The following is a 17,148-nucleotide window of genomic DNA, read 5'->3' as shown; positions in this document are numbered from 1 at the left end:
ACACTGAGGGCACCTGGCAATTTTGTAACGTTATAGCAAGGTTTTTTTTTCTTGCTTTATTTGAACATTTCTATCCTGATGGGAGTGGTGTCCCTGAGTGAAAGCGCTCTTATCTACAGGGTATGAGGTGGGGAATAGCTTAATTACTATGAAAAAACATGCATTAGAAGAATGGACTTCCATCCAGAGTTCAGGAGAGTCGTATTAAAGCACACAATGGTTCACATGTTTTCCCCCTTTTTGACCAGTCTCCATGTCCAGCAACTGCTGGTGTTAGAAATTACGGTCCCAAACCATTTGAGACATCTTCTAAAACCTGTCTGATTACATCAGTATGCCGCTAAGCTTCACAGTCAACCAAAGTCAAGAAGAAACAAGAAAGGAAGTGTGCATGTGTACAGAAATGACTACAACTAATGTGGTTATTTTCCAAGACCTCACTGAGAACATAAAAGAGATAGAACGGCTGATTTGTAATAAAAGTAGAGAGAAAAATCGGGGGATAACCATGTTAGACGAACTTGAAACAGGCGGGTTTCCCAGAGGAACAGATGCGAAAACAAATATTTCAGGCATAAGAAGAGGAACATACGTGAAGCATTTTTAAGTGTATTCATAATTCATATACATATTGACAGGTTTCTAATACAGCATGGTTTTGATAGTGTAACTGTCTTTCAGCTTGACCTTTTTTTTCTTTTTTTTTTTACAAGAATAACAATAAAAAATGATAAAGACAACACCATGTACGACTCACTTTTAAATTTTTATGGCAATGCTTCTTTTGAATGGATTTTGCATCTCCCGATTAGAATGCTGCCGTGTCACAGAAGTTTGAAACCATTCAAAAGTACTTGGTTAGGCTCGCCCTCGTTCATATGACACCCTCTCCAAAGTTCGCTTCCAAAAATGTCTGACGTCTGTCAGTCGAACGTAACTTTGCACGAACGTCTTACAAACGCGTGCATCCAGTTCCACACCAATAAAACCTCTTCAGTGTCCTGTCCTTCACCTTTTCCCAGCCAGCGTGGTTAAAGATGGCAGACACACTTTAGTCCATAGTGTTATCTGCTCCTCTTACGAGCGTCTGTCCTTCTCTTTGCACATTATGAACTTTTTGTACTTGAAAAATAAGACTGTGTCCATCATTTTTCGTGAATACTATCTGTACCGTAAAAACCCCGGTGATGAAAAATAAGAACACTTTTCAAAAGGACCAAAAAATGGAATCAAAGACCCAGAAGTCAGCATTTTTTCTTTTTTTCAGTTTTTCCACACGCACTCAATTGCTCACTCATACACGACTTTAGAAAGGCAACAGATGTCCGTTCTCCAAGGCAATAATGTCTTTGTGGCAAACATGACCCTGACATTACAGACAACATCACTCTGGCTCCCCCCTCTCCAGGAATGAGGAAAAAAAATCCAATTAATGCGTAGACTGAATATAAAATGAGATACATCCATTTCATTTCCATGAGTAAATACTGATGAGGTTACAAAATAATGAGGACTAAAATAATAACTGTGATCATCCTAATATCATAAAAGGTAAAATACTAATTGTGAGAGGATACAAAGTTCTCTCCTTTCTTGGGTTTATTACCCAAATTGCTCCCAATATGTCAAAGCAAACAAAAGAAAAATAATAGAAAATACAGATGATGATGATAAGCATGAGTTAAACACTTTAAGGGTGTCACTGGAAAATTAAAGTAAGCCTAGAGAGGAAGGTTGTTTCTTTTGTTCTTTATAGCAGAGTTCCTTTAGTTCCTCTGTCAGTCTTGATGTTTTATTTCATCCCACTTCCATCTTTGTAGTCCTTTTCTTGTAGCTCCATGCCCCTGTGTTGCATGTCCATGGGGGTTTTTTTTGTTTTGTTTTTTTTTCTTTTTTCCGGCTTTTAAGTAAAGAGCAACAATTCTCCTAAAAAAAAATGATTTTTTTCTCCCTCCATTGTCTTAAATGTAAATAATGCTGAATCTTGGTGAGAAATTGTACATTCCCTTTTGTTGTCCTCAGCCGCTGATGACAGGCCAGTCTTTTTCACATTTCTCGGTCTTCTATCCCAAACTAACCTAGGAGAGAAAGAAAATGCATAATGAAGCAAAGAGGATACGTTGCAGTTTCGAAAAACCTTAGCATGCCAGCAGCGTTGTACAAAACAGAGACGAGAGGCATCAGTTTCCATGAGGACAGGCTGGATTGGAAGTGAGGGGGAGGCAGCGACAGGCACAAGTACAGCCACTAAGGTGAGGTGAGGAGGAGGAGTGCGAGAGCTACATGATTTTTTTCCTCAATGCTACTCGAAGAAACCTGCCAACAAAGAGTGGCTGCTGTGTTGCTTTTTGGAATTTAAATGAACAGAGAAGGTATAAACGAGCCAGAGGCAACAAATCCATCCATTAATGAGACAAGAGTGTCTCCACATCTTTTAATAATTAAACAAAAATAAAATGCAGCATGTGTTTGACCGTTTCTGTGGTAACTGAAGCCCTTTGTTGAGGCAGGCTTTCACACTGGAGCTGGTTGCGAGACAACGTAACATTATACACCAACATCCACTTCTACATGATTACATATAGATGACTGCTCCTAGCACACAAGCTCACAATGTGACAACTACGAGGTTTGACCCTTTAAGATCTAGCATAGAATCAAGAGCCAGAGCTTATCTCTATATTCTTACATGCTGTAGTGCCATTTCTGGCAGCATTTCAAGTTGCTATACACCAATACAACCATTATAGCCCAAACTTTAATAATATGTATGCATTAAGTGCATAGTAACTACACAAATTGCAAAAAAGTGCAATAAACTACAAAAAAAAATAATTGAAAATCATTTTTGTTTTTACATATATTTCTAGTTAGAGAAATTTAAGAGGCTTATCCCTCAAATATGTAAATACAAAAAAGTTGCACAAAATAGTTTCCAACAACAGGAAATTCATTTTGAGTGTCTTAATAGTTTTATTTTTGAGATACACCAATTTTTATATACTGCAGGAAAAACGAAAATAAATATTATAATGCAAATTTGCAAAAAAAACAAACAAAACAGCATGTGCATCAAAATAAACTATTTAAAGCAGTGCAATTTGATTTCTAAGCATCCCAGAAACTATACAGAAAAGCAAAAAGTCAAACATGACTTTTAAAAACACCAGCATAAGGCTTATAAGGCCCTGGAGGTTTAAAAAAAAAAAGAAACCTACTTCCGGTTTCGGGCAGGTAATGGCGAACATGCAAAAGTTCGCGCTGACGTCCTTTTCCAACGCAGGAAGTGTTACGAACAGCTGATCAGATCGGCAAAGCGTGTTTCTGGAATATTATGTTTTTGCTGCTGCAAGTGCTTTTTATGCAATTTTTGCAAAGACCGGGTTAAGAGGCTTTTTTTAAAGAAACAAGTAAACATGTAAATGGTTTTGGATGAGATCTGACAACGTTTGAAAGGATGAAAATCATTTTAAGAAAAGTAAACAGTATCGCTGTATTTTCTTTGAATTTTGCGTTTAAGGAGACAGACTAATTTTTTAAAGTGTTCTTGAGCATTGGCTGGTTTTATTTACTCATATTCAGTGCAGTTCTTGTGCCTGATTATTCAGACAAATGTTTGGTTTTTTTTGTGTTTAAGGCACTTAACACTGACCTATGAACCATTCAGACATTAAAAAAGGCAATTTTTAAAATGTATTTTTGGGCACTCTGTTACTAGCAGCCTGTTGCTAAAAAGTGGAATCTGTGCAAAAGTATTTCGAAACATCAACAAGGTGATGAGGTATTAGTCATAAACTCAGGGTGGTGTGCAGTTTGTGCTTTAGGAAATGGAACAAAGAAAGAAGGAAATAAATCAAAAGAACAGAGAAAAGGCGACCATCGTCCAAAGAAAAGCTTTGAATAGAAGAAGAATAAAAGTGGTCGGACTGTATTGCATTGCATCCATTTATCATTTTACCATAGCTCAAGACTTTTGCACACTACTGTATCTTACATATACAGCTGTAAACTTACAGCTCCCAGACTCCTGTGTCTCTTCCTCCTCCCTGTTTCTCTCAGCCTCTCTCTGACTGCTCCAGGTACACTGACTTGGCAGGCCGGATGCTCTGGGTAAACTGAAAGAAGGGAAGGTTGGGGGAAAAAAAAACAAAAACAGGACGAGACAAAAGTGTGAATTAAAGAAGACTGAAGATCCTGAAAGAAATGAGGGGTTCAGGCACCGATTTGGACGTGAAAAGTAAGATATCGCACTGAATTACAAAAAGAAAACGAACCTTTCCTTCTTTACCTTGTGCTTCGGACACCGCAGCGAGAAGTTATCTTCATTCAGAGAGCAATCTGGCAAACAGACAGAATTTCAAGACTCTAAGGACACTGCCATAGACTTTTTTCTTTCTTTTTTTTTAATCCAACAACAGACTTTCACATCATTTTACTATTTCCAGTGCACTTGTGCAGTAATGCAGACACTCACCTGCTTCAATAGCACATAAGTAGTGGTAGCGAAGTGTACAGCCTTTACTATAGCAGCCCAGGGTTGAGCCAACCATCTCACAGTATGAGCAGGACTGAGAAAAGATGATATAAATACATAAAAACCGTCAGATACAGAAAGACAGATACAATCTGAAAAAACTGATGAGCAAGCACACTTGATATACTGTATAGTACATGATCCACTGCAGTACTGGGTGTCTTATCAACATGCATGTATACGTGTGATTTTATTAAGCAGTGAAACCTACATAAATTTAAATAAAAAGCATAAATTTGTAATTCCCCCCTCCACCTCACCCCACCCCAAAAATGCCAAATATGTACAACTCACTGTTTCTCTGCCGCCATCTAGTGCTTCCTGCAGGCCATACAGTCTTCCATTGACAAGGTACACTCCACTGGTCCACACTATACAGCCTTCATGGACCCACAGCTCCTCTGGATCCATGGGCATCTGAGGCAGTTGTGCCAGCTGTGCCAAGGGTCCCAGGGAATCCAAGGCCGGTGGAGGGGGCTGGAACGGCAGGGAGGCCTTACTGTTGGCTGGCACCATTCTGGGGGAATCCTCACTCGACTTGTGTCTCCTTTTAAAACGGGGATGCGAGGTCAGCTTTCTGTGCTGAGGTCGCTGCTGAGCTTCATCTGCAGGCTGCTGTTTCGGCGGCTGCTGCTGGTCGGTTTCAAGGTCTGGCTCTCTCTTAAGCTCAGGGATAGGTCTGATATCCAGATTCATATCCCAGGTTAGAGATGTTTTAATGGCAGCGGACGAGGAGGAGGAGGAGGAAGAGGAAGAAGAAGAGGCAGTGTTACTGTGCTTGTCAGCCACATGCGTCATCATTTCCTCCCTCCCAGCTGGAGAAGCAGTTCTGACTGTAGTGTTAAGAGAAGCAGGGTTTGAATCCAGATTGAAGGCATAGTCGCTCTCAGATGAGGGCTTGGTAAACTGAGCATCTTGTGTTTGTGTGTCTTGGATTATAGTCAAAGGGTTTGAGCTCACGTCTGAATTTGGTCCTGTTTTGTTTGTGCCTGTGGTTGCCTGACATTGCCTGACCTGGGGCTGATTCTTGGGGAGCTTTGCAGCATATTCAGCTGGGTAGAAAGGCCCGTAGAGATCTCCGAGGTGTTTGTAATTTGCCCATTTCTGACACAGGCAACACAGCAGGCGGCCGGAGTGATTGGTCTCCGTAATCACAGGGCCTGAAACAACATAGCCAGATGAAGGAAGTGCTTTTCCTGACTGAAGTGTAGTTTCCACCTCGTCCGTCTCCCGTTTCTCTGATTCTCTGTCTCTCCTAGATAACTGGGAGGAAAGAGCCGAGGTCAGGAGGCATTCAATTCCACTCCCACCAGCTTTCCCTCCAACTGCGCTGCGCTCTCCTTTCATCTTGTCCTCCTCAGCGTTCACAATGGTGCACACCGCCCCAATCTCTGGTACTTTTTTCTCCACGTGTATGTGGGGAACAAACAAGCCCTTTCTGTTAGGATCTGCAAAAGCTCTACTTGCGCCTAAAGGTGTATCTGGATCATCTTTGGCCACTGAGGGCGTTGCCGCTGCTGCTCCTCGCCGCCTCCTCCTCTGCCGCCCTCTTGCTTCCAGGGGCTCGTCTTCATCTTTGACGCCTCTGCGTCTTCGCCGCACAGGTTTGACCTCGATCTCCGGCTGGGTGTCCTCGCTCTCGACGTCCACCTTCACTACCTGGGTTAACACAGGTGGGGCCAGCGGAGGAGTGGTTTTACTGTCTGGCAGAGGGGGTGGTGGCGGGGCTGTTGTGGTTGTTGTTGTTGTTGTTGTGCTGCTACTGCTGCTGCTGCTGCTGTTGGTAGTCTGCATTGTTGGTGGAGTTGTGGGAGCAGCTGTAGCTGGAATGGGCGGTGCTGGAGGAGCGCTCAAAGTTGCATTCTGTGTTTGGACTTGAGACTGAGCGCTGGCTTGTGTTTGGACTTGGTTTTGGGCCCGTTTTTGTTTATTCACACTCCCAACAGGCCTGCCTTTTTTCTTGCCAGATGGGAAATAGCCTTTAGGCACAACACTCTCTAGCGGCTTTGAATCTTGTGGTGACAGACTGGACCTACCGGAGGACATCTGATGCTGCCTGTTGAGCATGTGCCCTTGAGCCTGGCCGTGGTGGGGCGGAGTGGTGCCATAGTAGTCGCTGCCAGGATAATCATCAAATCCCATGCCAGATTCTTGAAGTTTCTGTCGAAGAAGGTTAGCGGCAGACTGCTCTCCTCTCCTCGTCTCAAGCTGCTGGTACGTGTTGGTGAAATGCTGAATGTCTGACAGGGCAGACGAAGATGGAGGTGGGGAACCCTGAACCGGGCGAGGAAGAGGTGGAGGAGGAGGCAGTGGTCCGAGCAAAGCGAAATCCTCCTTGTCGCCAGATGCCGATGCCACAGCAGCACCTAATCCAAAGTCAAAGTCCTGTTGTTTGAGGGGCTGAGACGTCTGGTGGGGATCGCATGGGTAAGCTGATGGAGGTAGAGGCCCAGTTTCGTCAACCCCTCTAAAGGGAATCATGTCGTTTAATGAGTGACTTTCATCCATGTAACTATCATCCCCTCCTGGAACCCTGGGGAAATGTGGCAAGTCTTGGTCCTGCGAGTCATTAAATGTTGGTATTTCGGAGTGAGAGAAGCCTGGGTAATGATTTGACTCATCATCAGCATGGCCTGCTGGCTTTTTAATATTTGGTGTGATTTTCTGCACTATTGCCTCTAGTTTCAAACCGCGTCCTTTTCTGGGAGGCAAAGCCTTAGTGTTGCCACTGGATGGAGACAGAGGTTGGGAATAGGTGCTCTCTCTTGGCAGAGGGGATGAGAGCCTGGGACATGGAATATCTGAACTGGATGAGTCATCTTCGTTGTGATGGCCAAGCTCAGACTGGGCCCCAGGAGAGTGATGTGAATTTGTGGCGCCCCTCTGTTGAGACACATCCTGGAGTTGCCTTTTGGCGGGAATGGGAGAGATAAAAGAGCGAACTCTCCTCCGTAATATTAGCGGATTTGTGTCTCCGGAGCCCCCGGCTTTGGTCTGATGCTGCACCTGTGGCTGGGTGGAATTCACGTCAGCAGGAGACTTGGTGGAGCTGGGTGGAGGAGGTGGGCAGGGATGTTTGGCTTCTTCTGTGGCTACTCTGGAGACCTCAGGTTCGGCGGCATTTTGGCCGTGAGGCATCTGTGGCAGAACGGGGCCGTGTGAAACAGGAGTTGGAGGAAGGAGAGGGGGAGGTGGTGGGGGAGGAGGAGGAGGAGGCTGCGCTCTGAAGTAGTCCCCCTCCATCATTCGAACACCTTCTCTTCCGGAGTGTGTCGACTCCCACATTTTCATGTCATAGTAGGCGCTTTGATGATGGAGGGAAGGTTTGCCAGCGTGCGTTTCACTTGGCATGTCAGTTTGAGAGATCATCCTCTGTCTCTGCTCTGACTGGCTGACTTTATGTCTTCCAGGGGACAAGCTGGGCTGCATCATCATCTCCTTGGTGGGCCTGCTCATCGCTTTTACCCAGTCACTCATTTCATGGTGATGAGGAGGGCCGTGAGGGTGAGGATACATTTGAAGCTTAGATGCAGCTTGAGCTGAAGGGGACAGACTGTGGTATGGATGATGGGAGGGAAAATGAGGATTGCTGCGTGACATCATATTGCCCTCTCTTGAATCTCCATATCGATATCCAGGAAATGTGCTGCTGCTGCCAGCTGACAGATCAACGCCGTGAAGGTACGGCTGATGCCTTGACGGCGAAGTTAAAGGATTAGTGTTCATAGGATGAGAAGGCAAGGGGGGAATATCAACATTACTTCGCCTATAGGGGTCAGCATTCATTACAACTGATGAATGGATCGACTTGGAATGATACTCCGTGTCTGCCTCATTAGCCCCACCACTGCCTTGCTGCTCAGTTTGCAAATTTGGAGCTTCCACCCCAGTCTCTTTTGATGCAGTTTCCATTTTCATTACTTGTTTCTCTCCCGTATCCTTTTTAGTTAGATCACTGGCTGCTGCTGCTGGAGAGGAAAATGGCTGTTGAATCACAGAAGCTCCACTCTGACTTTTCTCCCGCTCTCTCTCTCTGTCGCTCTCTCTGTCCCTCTCTGGTGTGCTGCGTCGGTTTGGCGACACATCACAGATGACAGAGCGTCGCTCTGATGGGGCTAATATGCAGCCTGATGATTTCTGAGGCTCAGTTTGACCACCGCTGCCGGTTAGTGGCTCTGGCTCTTGCAAAAGGAGCTCCTGCACAGCAGAGGATGGAGTGGAGACATTAGATAAGGCTTTTCTTGGTGGTAGAGAGTAGTCAGCTAAGTTTATGTGTTTTGTTGCTGCTTGCTGAGACTCGGCCTGTGGTAAATGGCCCTGGGACACACCCACCTCTGTTTTCTCAGCATTTTGCATAATCTTAGCGTTTGACATTTCTGACTTCACTGAGGACTGAGGCTCTGTGGTAAAATCAGGCTCGCTTCCATGCCGCTGGCTTTGGGGTTTTCCAGCGCTACCCATTTGAGCTGAACCCTCAGTTGCTCCACTCTGCATTCTCATACCTTCAGCCATGCCATATGATGGGTGTCTGGACTGAAACTGCTGATGAACTTGAAGATGTGAAGAAAATGCCTGTTCTGGTCTCCCATAGCGACGATCTAAATTGTAACCTTGAAGGACCTCTTGCAAAAGGCTTGGGAATTGCTGGAGCTGTGCATTCTCCTCGAGACCTTTAGCCCCTGATCCCTGGCCTCGCTTCACCAAGGCCTCTGCTACAGAACCACCGTCTTTCTGATGCACAGGTCCGAAACTAGGTTGTGACTGTTGGTATCCTAAATATCTTGGATTTGAATCCATCACACCCACTGGGCCAGGCCTCCCTTTGTTCTTCAAGGATAAATCTGAGCCATATGTTGATTCAGGGTAGCCATACTTATGCGGGCCAGACTGGGAAGGATTATGAGGCCGTCCGAAGTTTGATTTCTGGTAATGGGATGAATACAGACTGAGGTCTACGCCTTCATCGCCATTATGACTGCTCGACTCTCTTAAATAAGAGTGTGAGTGTTTCTCTTCTATACAGTTGTCCTGGGGATTCTTGCTTTTTTCTGTGAGACTTCCCTCAGACCGAGCGGAAACAATCACTCCAACACTACTGGCGTTCTGCTGCTCCTCAGACGTGTGCTTTTCTTCCCTCTCGTTACTGTGTAATCTGGATGTGGAGTGAACCCTATTCTCTTTGTCCTGTCCATTTTGTGTATCGACTTCCCCATCCCGCTGCATTTGGCTGCTGCCTTTCACGGTTTTATCAGCTACACCTTCGCTTTCGTTTTTAATGACTTCATTTTTAATTTCTAGTGTCTTCTTATTGCCACCTCTGCGGTCATTGTATGCTGCCCCAGACTCTGGGACACAGTTTGGCTGAGGGGGAATACTGGAGGAAGTGGATGAGGGGGATGAGGAAACTGGAGGCACTGGATGTGAGCTTGGGCCAGTCTCTGACGACTGATACACAAAGGATGGAGATGACGATGAAGCAGGAATATGAGCTTCATTTGCCTTCGCTTCAGAGGCAACTGGATCCTTTGATGAATCAGAGGTGACTACTTTGACATTTGATGTTTGTCCAGTCTGTGGTTGGCTTTGGCTCTGTGACTGAGGGTGAGAGCCAGCTGCTTCAGATCCACTGCTTGCACCGCTCATCTGCCTCACTCTCCCATGTTCCCCCTCAGAAAACTGCTCCTCTCGCTCCACCTTGGTCCCTGAGGAGCCTTCGACTGACAACAATGAGGAGTCTTCATCCACCCCGACATCTATGCTGGCTCCATCTCCGGCCCCTACTGCACTTCCATCTTTGACCGTGCTGGTGCTTGAGGCTGCGCTTGCATTGCGACTCCTCGGCTGTGATGGGAGCACGCTATACGTCGCCTGTTGCATCTGCCCGCTTTCTTTCTTCTTAGGTGAAAGCACTGTGTCAGTAAGGACCATGTGCTGAACTGTGTTTGGTAAATTGGCTACTTGTGAGCTCAAGGCATTAAGACTATTCAAGCCGGCATCCTGCATTTTGTCAACTGAAGAGGATGAATAAACAGAAGAACCTTCGTCTCGGGATCCAATTCCCGTGCCTAGCCCCATTTTACTGCGGCCTGTTGGAGGGAGATTGCTCCCTCCGGCTGCACTCATGCTGTGAGGTTTATGACTGCCACTGCTACCACAACTACTGATGCTGCTATTAGAGTTGGGTGTGGGACTTAACTGAGGCATAGTCTGCAGTAATCTACCATGACCATGGCTGCTACGAGGGTTTGATGTAGGAGGATGTGAAGGACCATGACCTGAGGGGGTTCCATGTGCCTCTGAGACACCCATCAAAGGGGAAGGAGAGGAGCTACAGCTGGGGGAGTGCACTGCCGATGCAGCTGGAGAGGGATTGGAAATTGGGCTAAAGTTTTGGTTAATTTGAGTTTGTTGCGCATTGGGATGCATTGGAGATTTGGTTATTTCTTGGGATGCTGGCTGAGGTATACTGGGATTGGAGGCCTGATGATGTTTAGCATATACAGAGCCTGGAGACTGGCCCTGCATCTTGAGAGGTGTGTCATAACCTATCCCTAAATTGTGCTGCGAGTTGCGGTGCTGTAGTGTGGCTTGCTTGTGAAGTGAATGTGTCTGTGGGGAATATCCAGGATAATTTGAAGCATGGTAACTTTGTTGAACATTCTCCATTGGGCCCACATTGTTAGCAGCAACTGAACTGGAGACTGAGTTTGAACTGGAGTTGACACTGGGAGAACTGTTGACTTTGGGATCGAACCCAGTGATGGCAGCCCCGTCGAGATATCTCTGTGGAGGGGGGCTGTACATTCCTGATGACCCCGTGGATGCGCCACCCTGGGGAGAGTAGTGCGGGTACTGATGGGTCATTCTATGTCCAGAGTGTGGATAGCTCCTATGCTGCTGTCCATGATGGATAGCTGGGAAGGTTTGCCCATGCTGGCGGTGCTGCATCTGAGAACCTGGCACTGGCTGCATTGCAGGGTTCTGACTCATATTATACTGATGAGAGGGAGAGAACGCTCCAGTACCTCCTCCTGAACCAGCACTAGAGGCATAGTCTACTGGATATGGCGACATCAGGCCAGATGACGGTGCAGAGCTAGATCCGGGATGCCGGTACTGGTGAGGTATATGTCCATCAATATTGGGGTACCCAAAACCTGCCCCGTAGCCCATACCTCCCCTTCTGTGCCTGTCCTTTCCACCCACTGGAAAATAGTAATCCATGGTCTCTTTCCTGTAAGGGTTATTACTGCTGCCACTGTGAATGTTACCCTGTGTTGGTGTTGGCTCCACAGCTCCTCTGTTTCTAGCACTGTAAACAAGCATGTGGCTGGCTTGACTTGGGTGGTGATGGCCTCTGTGCAGGCTCTGCTGTTGCATCCCTGCATAATCATCTGTCATCCTCGGGGATATCTGGGGCTCTGCTGGCTGTGGGGGATAGGGAGGTACGCCTCCACCCCTCCCACTGAACCCAGGGGGGAGAGAGGGGGGAACTGGACTGTTAGGAAAATTCTGCATTGTTCAGAAAACTAAAATATCTGTTAGTGTTTATATCAGGGAATGATTCCGATCAGAAACTGGAAGGCTTATGACAGTATGAATAAATGACAAAGAGAGAGTCTACGGCCTGTCAGGAAAAGAAAGAAATGCTTTTGAAATCCACCAAAGAGCAAAGCAATACATACACACATACATATATGTATATATTGCAGCTGTAATAATCACTTTTGTAGTGCCAGCAGTGGATCGGGAGGTTAAACTTAGGATGACATCTCCAGTTTTGGAAAAAGGTCAAACTGCAAAAACTGTACTTTTTAAATGTGAACGTGTACTTTCCAACAGGGGAAAATGTTCACTTAACAGCTGGGTCTTAGAAAACAGATTCTTCTTTAAGATTTATGTCGTGAAGCAGCTTTCTACTTCAAAAAAAATAAGAAGATTAAAAATGAGCAGTCATTCCCATGAAGCTGAAGCAGTTTGGCACCGAACAGGCAAAAGATATGGATGATTGCCACATCACCATGTGAGTTTTTCAACCTTAAATGTCTTTACGCATATGAACTCCACACTAATAACAGCTCAAGCAGGCAGAGTTATTTCTGGGTTTAAACGGTGTTACGATCCAACACGGTCTTGCAAAATGGAAAAAAACAAAAAAACAAAAAAATATCTCATTAAAACCATCGAGATTGTGCTCCGTCGCGGCAATCCTTCAGTTCGTCAAAGCGTGTAAGACTGCTGGGACTTGACTCACACCTGTGTGAGACAAAAACTCCAGTAATGGAATCAAGTGGTCTGAATCAAGACCCTCACTCAACATCATCCCAGAGGCGAACGCTCCATGGATATATTCACATCGGCTCTTGGATACAGAGTCCAACGCTTTTTCAGGCGTTCGTTTTCTCGGTCTCTCCTTTTTGGATGCCGGTTTCCTTTTTTAGTTTTTTGCAACTGCATGCAATCATCTGGACTGTAGAAGTATTTGATCCCTATATAGTGACAGTTCTCTCCTTGCCTCCACACATCTTGATGCTTTCCTGTGTCTTCAGCACTTAGCCATCTTACCTTTGTTTTTTTCTGTCAACCATCATTTAATTCTACCTAGTTCCATGGCAACAGTTTTCCAAAAGGAAGGTAATCCATTTATTCCACTTCAGGTTGAGTCAATTCATGCTCCTGTTTTTTGTTTCTCTTCAGTATTTCCATGCAGATGTGTTCATTTCCCATGAACTGCTGACCAGAAAAAAACCTGTTGTCGAAAAAAAAGAAAAGATAAATCAAATGCGTGCAGACGTAATGCGCCAACATTTATTAAATATACCTCCTGCTAAAGCTCTGTTGTCGTAGTTAAATATTTATAACTAGCAGTCCACTGACTGTGCTCACAGGGCAATAGCAAAATGCATTTTGGGCTAATTGACAGTTTTATACTTATATATTGCATATATATTACTTTATTAATTAATTAACTGCAACGACTCAGTGGTAAATACAACATATACACTAACAAAAAAAACCCTCATACTTTATTTTCAAATGATTGATCTGGGGTCACATATTATCTCAGCATTTCTCATAAGTGCACTTCATTTTCCAGTCAGCCGCATAAATATTACGCTGCACTATTGCAAATGCATTTGCAAAAAAGGGCAATAATCTAAACCTGACTTAATGTTGCACAAGCAATCTCATTCAACTTCTGTCTTCTCTACTTAAAAGGCTTTCTGGTCTCGTATCATCGCTTCTCTTTTATCATTCTCTGCGAGTACAGCTTTTACTTTGGTCCACACTTTAACAATGCATGCTTAAGGCGTCTCTTGTGACTGATAAACAGGCTTGGTGGCTGAAAGGAGGGTAATCAACAGTCTCTGAGTGAGGCAACAAAATACTCATCCTCACAGGTAAACAACCAACCCTGTGGAGTCAAGACAGAAGCAGTCCATCTGTCCTCTTTTTAAAATGAGAAAAGGAGACCATTAACCTTAATGTGCTTAATTTGTTTTTAAAGGATTTAATTGTTATGGGTGATAATTAAAGGGACGATGCCACCTTTATGGGGTTAGTGCCTTTAATTGTCATGTGTGACATAAGCCTCAATTGTATGTCTCTAATACACTGTAAAATTGTTAATGGCCCTAAAACAACTTTGGGTGACTTCTCCCACTGTGGGGACTTTAACTGAGCAACATTATTGGGCATCACTAGAAGCTGCAAGCAAAACATGACAATGAGCAGGGACCATGTGAGGTTGCAAAACAAACCGATCACACCGTGTCAATCGGACTGAGTCAAACCACACAGCACCATCAAACAGGTCTGATCAAATGCTCCGAGGGTCACAGTTAAGGTACACCGGCGATGCAGAGCAACAGCTAAAGTTAGGTGGAGACACTTGGTTTCCATCCTTCTGTGAGCTCACGCTTAGGTTATGGACAGATTATTAATTAATCAAAGCAGCTCGCCGAGCACGACCAGGCGGCAGCATTCATAACACAGAGAGCAGTGCAGCAGCAGCAATAATAAAAACTGGCTCAGTGCAGTCTGTCAGCAAGTCAATCAGCTGCATGGCTACCTAATTGATACGCAGACGCAATGTTTTTGCAGATAATTATCAAACGCTAGCTCAGTTTTATCTGGACAATTTGTCGTCTCAGACTGCCATCAACAAAACACAGGCTTTTGCACCACAACCTTAGTTGCTATATTAGCCAGTAGCAAGGTATACGCATTACAATTAGCCTTGTAGTGCTGCCTCTTTTTTTCTTTTTAGCTCCTTTAGGTTAGCGTTAGCAACAATACCTCAAATGCTGCATATTAAAATTGTAAGCTAGCCGCATATGTTGAGAGCTAGCTAAGCTAGAACCTCTAGTTAGCATTGTAGCAAGGCAGCTAATTTGCGTTTCTTGCATTTAAGACCCTGCACAAAAGAGTAGTTACAGCAGGCTAAAGGAACAGGGGCAGCCAAGCAGCGTTTAGCCACAAAAAGAGAAGTGATTAGGTGCAGATGTTCCCCCCTCACATTATTCAGTGGGGCTGTGAGTAAATGGGTTAGCTAGCATAAATAAGAGACCTGGTGTGGGCACTGCAACAGAAAAATTGCCGTCACGCAGCCAGATATTTTTCTTGAATAAACAGAGCTAACGTTTGCCAGGGAGAGGCAAGTCACTCAGAGACAGGCTAGCTAACACACTGTAGATACCTGAAAACGTAGCAATACAGGCCCCTCGAAGAGAGAAAGGCTGTTTTGTGACAATCCCGCTGCTGTGGCAGGAAACCCCAGTCTAGAGTCGACTCCTCCGCCGCTTTTCCCTCAGCGCTTTTGAGTCCAGACAACCCCGACCAGCGGCGGCGAAGTCGGGGGCCCCGTCACGACACTTAGATCCCGGGCCTTTCTTCCGATCCCCCCTTTTTTCTTTTGTCCTCACCTCCAAAAAATGATGAGAGCGGAGCACAATCGGGGTGCCTGTGGGTCCCGTAACCAGCGAGGTCCATACACCCCCGCCCCCTCCCCTCTTGTTCCCTCGCCTCTCGCTCTCTCTCTCCCCCCCTCTTTCACACACCGCTTAGGTGATTCCACCTATCTCGAAGTAAAATTAAACACATTGCCCTCGTACGAGCCTCCATCAGCACGCGAAGCTTTCAGACGTCAGTTTCCGTCACTAAATTGCATTTGCATGCCTTCATCAGTAGCTCGACTCATTCGTTTTCCTGTTGGACTACTGTTTTTTTCCCCTTCTTCTTGCAACAGAAAGACCGCCTTAAAAATGCATACACACTCATATTCCTGCACCCCCTCCCTCATCTCTCTCCATCACATCCCTCCCTCCCTGCCTCCCTCTCTCAAGCTTTTGCTATTTCATTGATTTTTACCTATGTCTACAATCAAATCCAAGACTATCCTAATATAGCAAAAGGCAAATTTTGCATGTGTGTCTGAGTATGTTGCCTCTGCCCCTTTGTTCTTATTTCATCTCAAGTGAAAGTGAATTAGCCTGATGAAGGCACCATGGCTACAAAGGCAACATGGAGAGGAGACGGGGCTGGATGGAATGGTAGGTTAATGAAGAAGGCAACAAATGAAAGGCAATTTGTGAGCAAAGAGGTGCGCCTGTATTAGAGGAAGATTGCAGTGCAGTGGACGAAGTTCACAGTGGTCTCTTAATGCTCAAACAGATCTATTACACACACAGTGCAGCTGTATTTCCCCTGTTTTGGCACAAAGAAAAGCCACTTAAGTCATTATGATAATAATATGTAACCATTGGTTAATGTTTGACAGGACAGACTCAGAATATCATCATGGCCGGGACAACAATGTAGGTGCTACAAACAATCCTTTTCCCATTAAATTTATTGTGTTGTCTGTGCCTCAGCTTTTCTGCTCTCACACAGGGCCACTGAGTGCAGTACAGACCCACTCACACTCTCCTGCCATCATAATTACGTGCCCTATGCCCTCCATCCATGGTGCTGCACTTTTAATATACTGCAGTGTGTCATACATGCAAACACGCATTCTGCCTGTGCCTCCGTGTGTGTGTGTGTGTGTGTGTGTGCAGCTCTCTTCATTCTCTCTCTTCCTTTCACCACATGCATTGAAACACACACACGCACATACTGGCAAAACACAACACAATCCCAAAACTCCAGTCTGAAACTCACAAGCGCACCGTTTGCACACAAGCGTGCACATCCGCATGCAGCCACTCATTTAACCTGCCAATCACCACGGTAAAACCTCTCTTTTTCTAACCAGCAGTTCAATACATTTCATTCCCTTGCAGATACACGTCTATTTCTATCATAGTTGCCATAGCAACTGCATCACAGAGCCTTAACTGTGGATAATTTTTAAGGCTACGTATCTACATTTCTGTGTGTGTGTGTGTGTTTTTTCCCTTCTATGAACGATTTCATGCAGACACTGTTGTTTGCTGGTAAAAGAAAAACGTTCAAGCACGAATCGCTCGCGAGCAGTTGTGTACTTGTATCGCCACCAAGTCGAACTGAAAGAGCTGAGAGGCGACATAAAGGGCTCATACTCTGGGCTGGCAAGTCAGCCTAGCCAGGCCTATCCAATCAACACGAGCACCTGCTGGGATGCACACAGACTC

At 45.2% G+C, this 17,148-nt stretch overlaps 1 protein-coding gene across 3 annotated transcripts; it reads right to left on the bottom strand.

Moving 5' to 3' along the window:
- Window positions 1–495: 495 nt before the first annotated feature.
- tcf20 (transcription factor 20) lies at window positions 496–15,788 on the bottom strand. Of its 3 annotated transcripts, none has more exons than XM_040045874.1 (6): window positions 15,234–15,788; window positions 4,829–13,283; window positions 4,475–4,568; window positions 4,275–4,338; window positions 4,015–4,115; window positions 496–2,078 (listed from the first exon to the last, which is right to left on the bottom strand). In XM_040045874.1, the coding sequence occupies exons 2-6, from the start codon at window positions 12,050–12,052 to the stop codon at window positions 2,074–2,076; spliced, it is 7,488 nt and encodes a 2,495-aa protein (XP_039901808.1). In that variant the 5' UTR covers window positions 12,053–13,283; window positions 15,234–15,788; the 3' UTR covers window positions 496–2,073. The 3 variants fall into 3 exon arrangements, with proteins under 3 accessions (XP_039901808.1, XP_039901810.1, XP_039901809.1); XM_040045876.1 differs by having other exon boundaries at window positions 4,289–4,338; XM_040045875.1 differs by having other exon boundaries at window positions 15,460–15,507.
- Between the last annotated feature and the right edge of the window lie 1,360 nt (window positions 15,789–17,148).

Source organism: Simochromis diagramma, unplaced genomic scaffold, assembly GCF_900408965.1.
Source record: "Simochromis diagramma unplaced genomic scaffold, fSimDia1.1 OVJJ01000150.1, whole genome shotgun sequence".
Classification (NCBI taxonomy): Eukaryota; Metazoa; Chordata; class Actinopteri; order Cichliformes; family Cichlidae; genus Simochromis; species Simochromis diagramma.
This window is presented reverse-complemented; position numbering and strand designations above follow the sequence as displayed.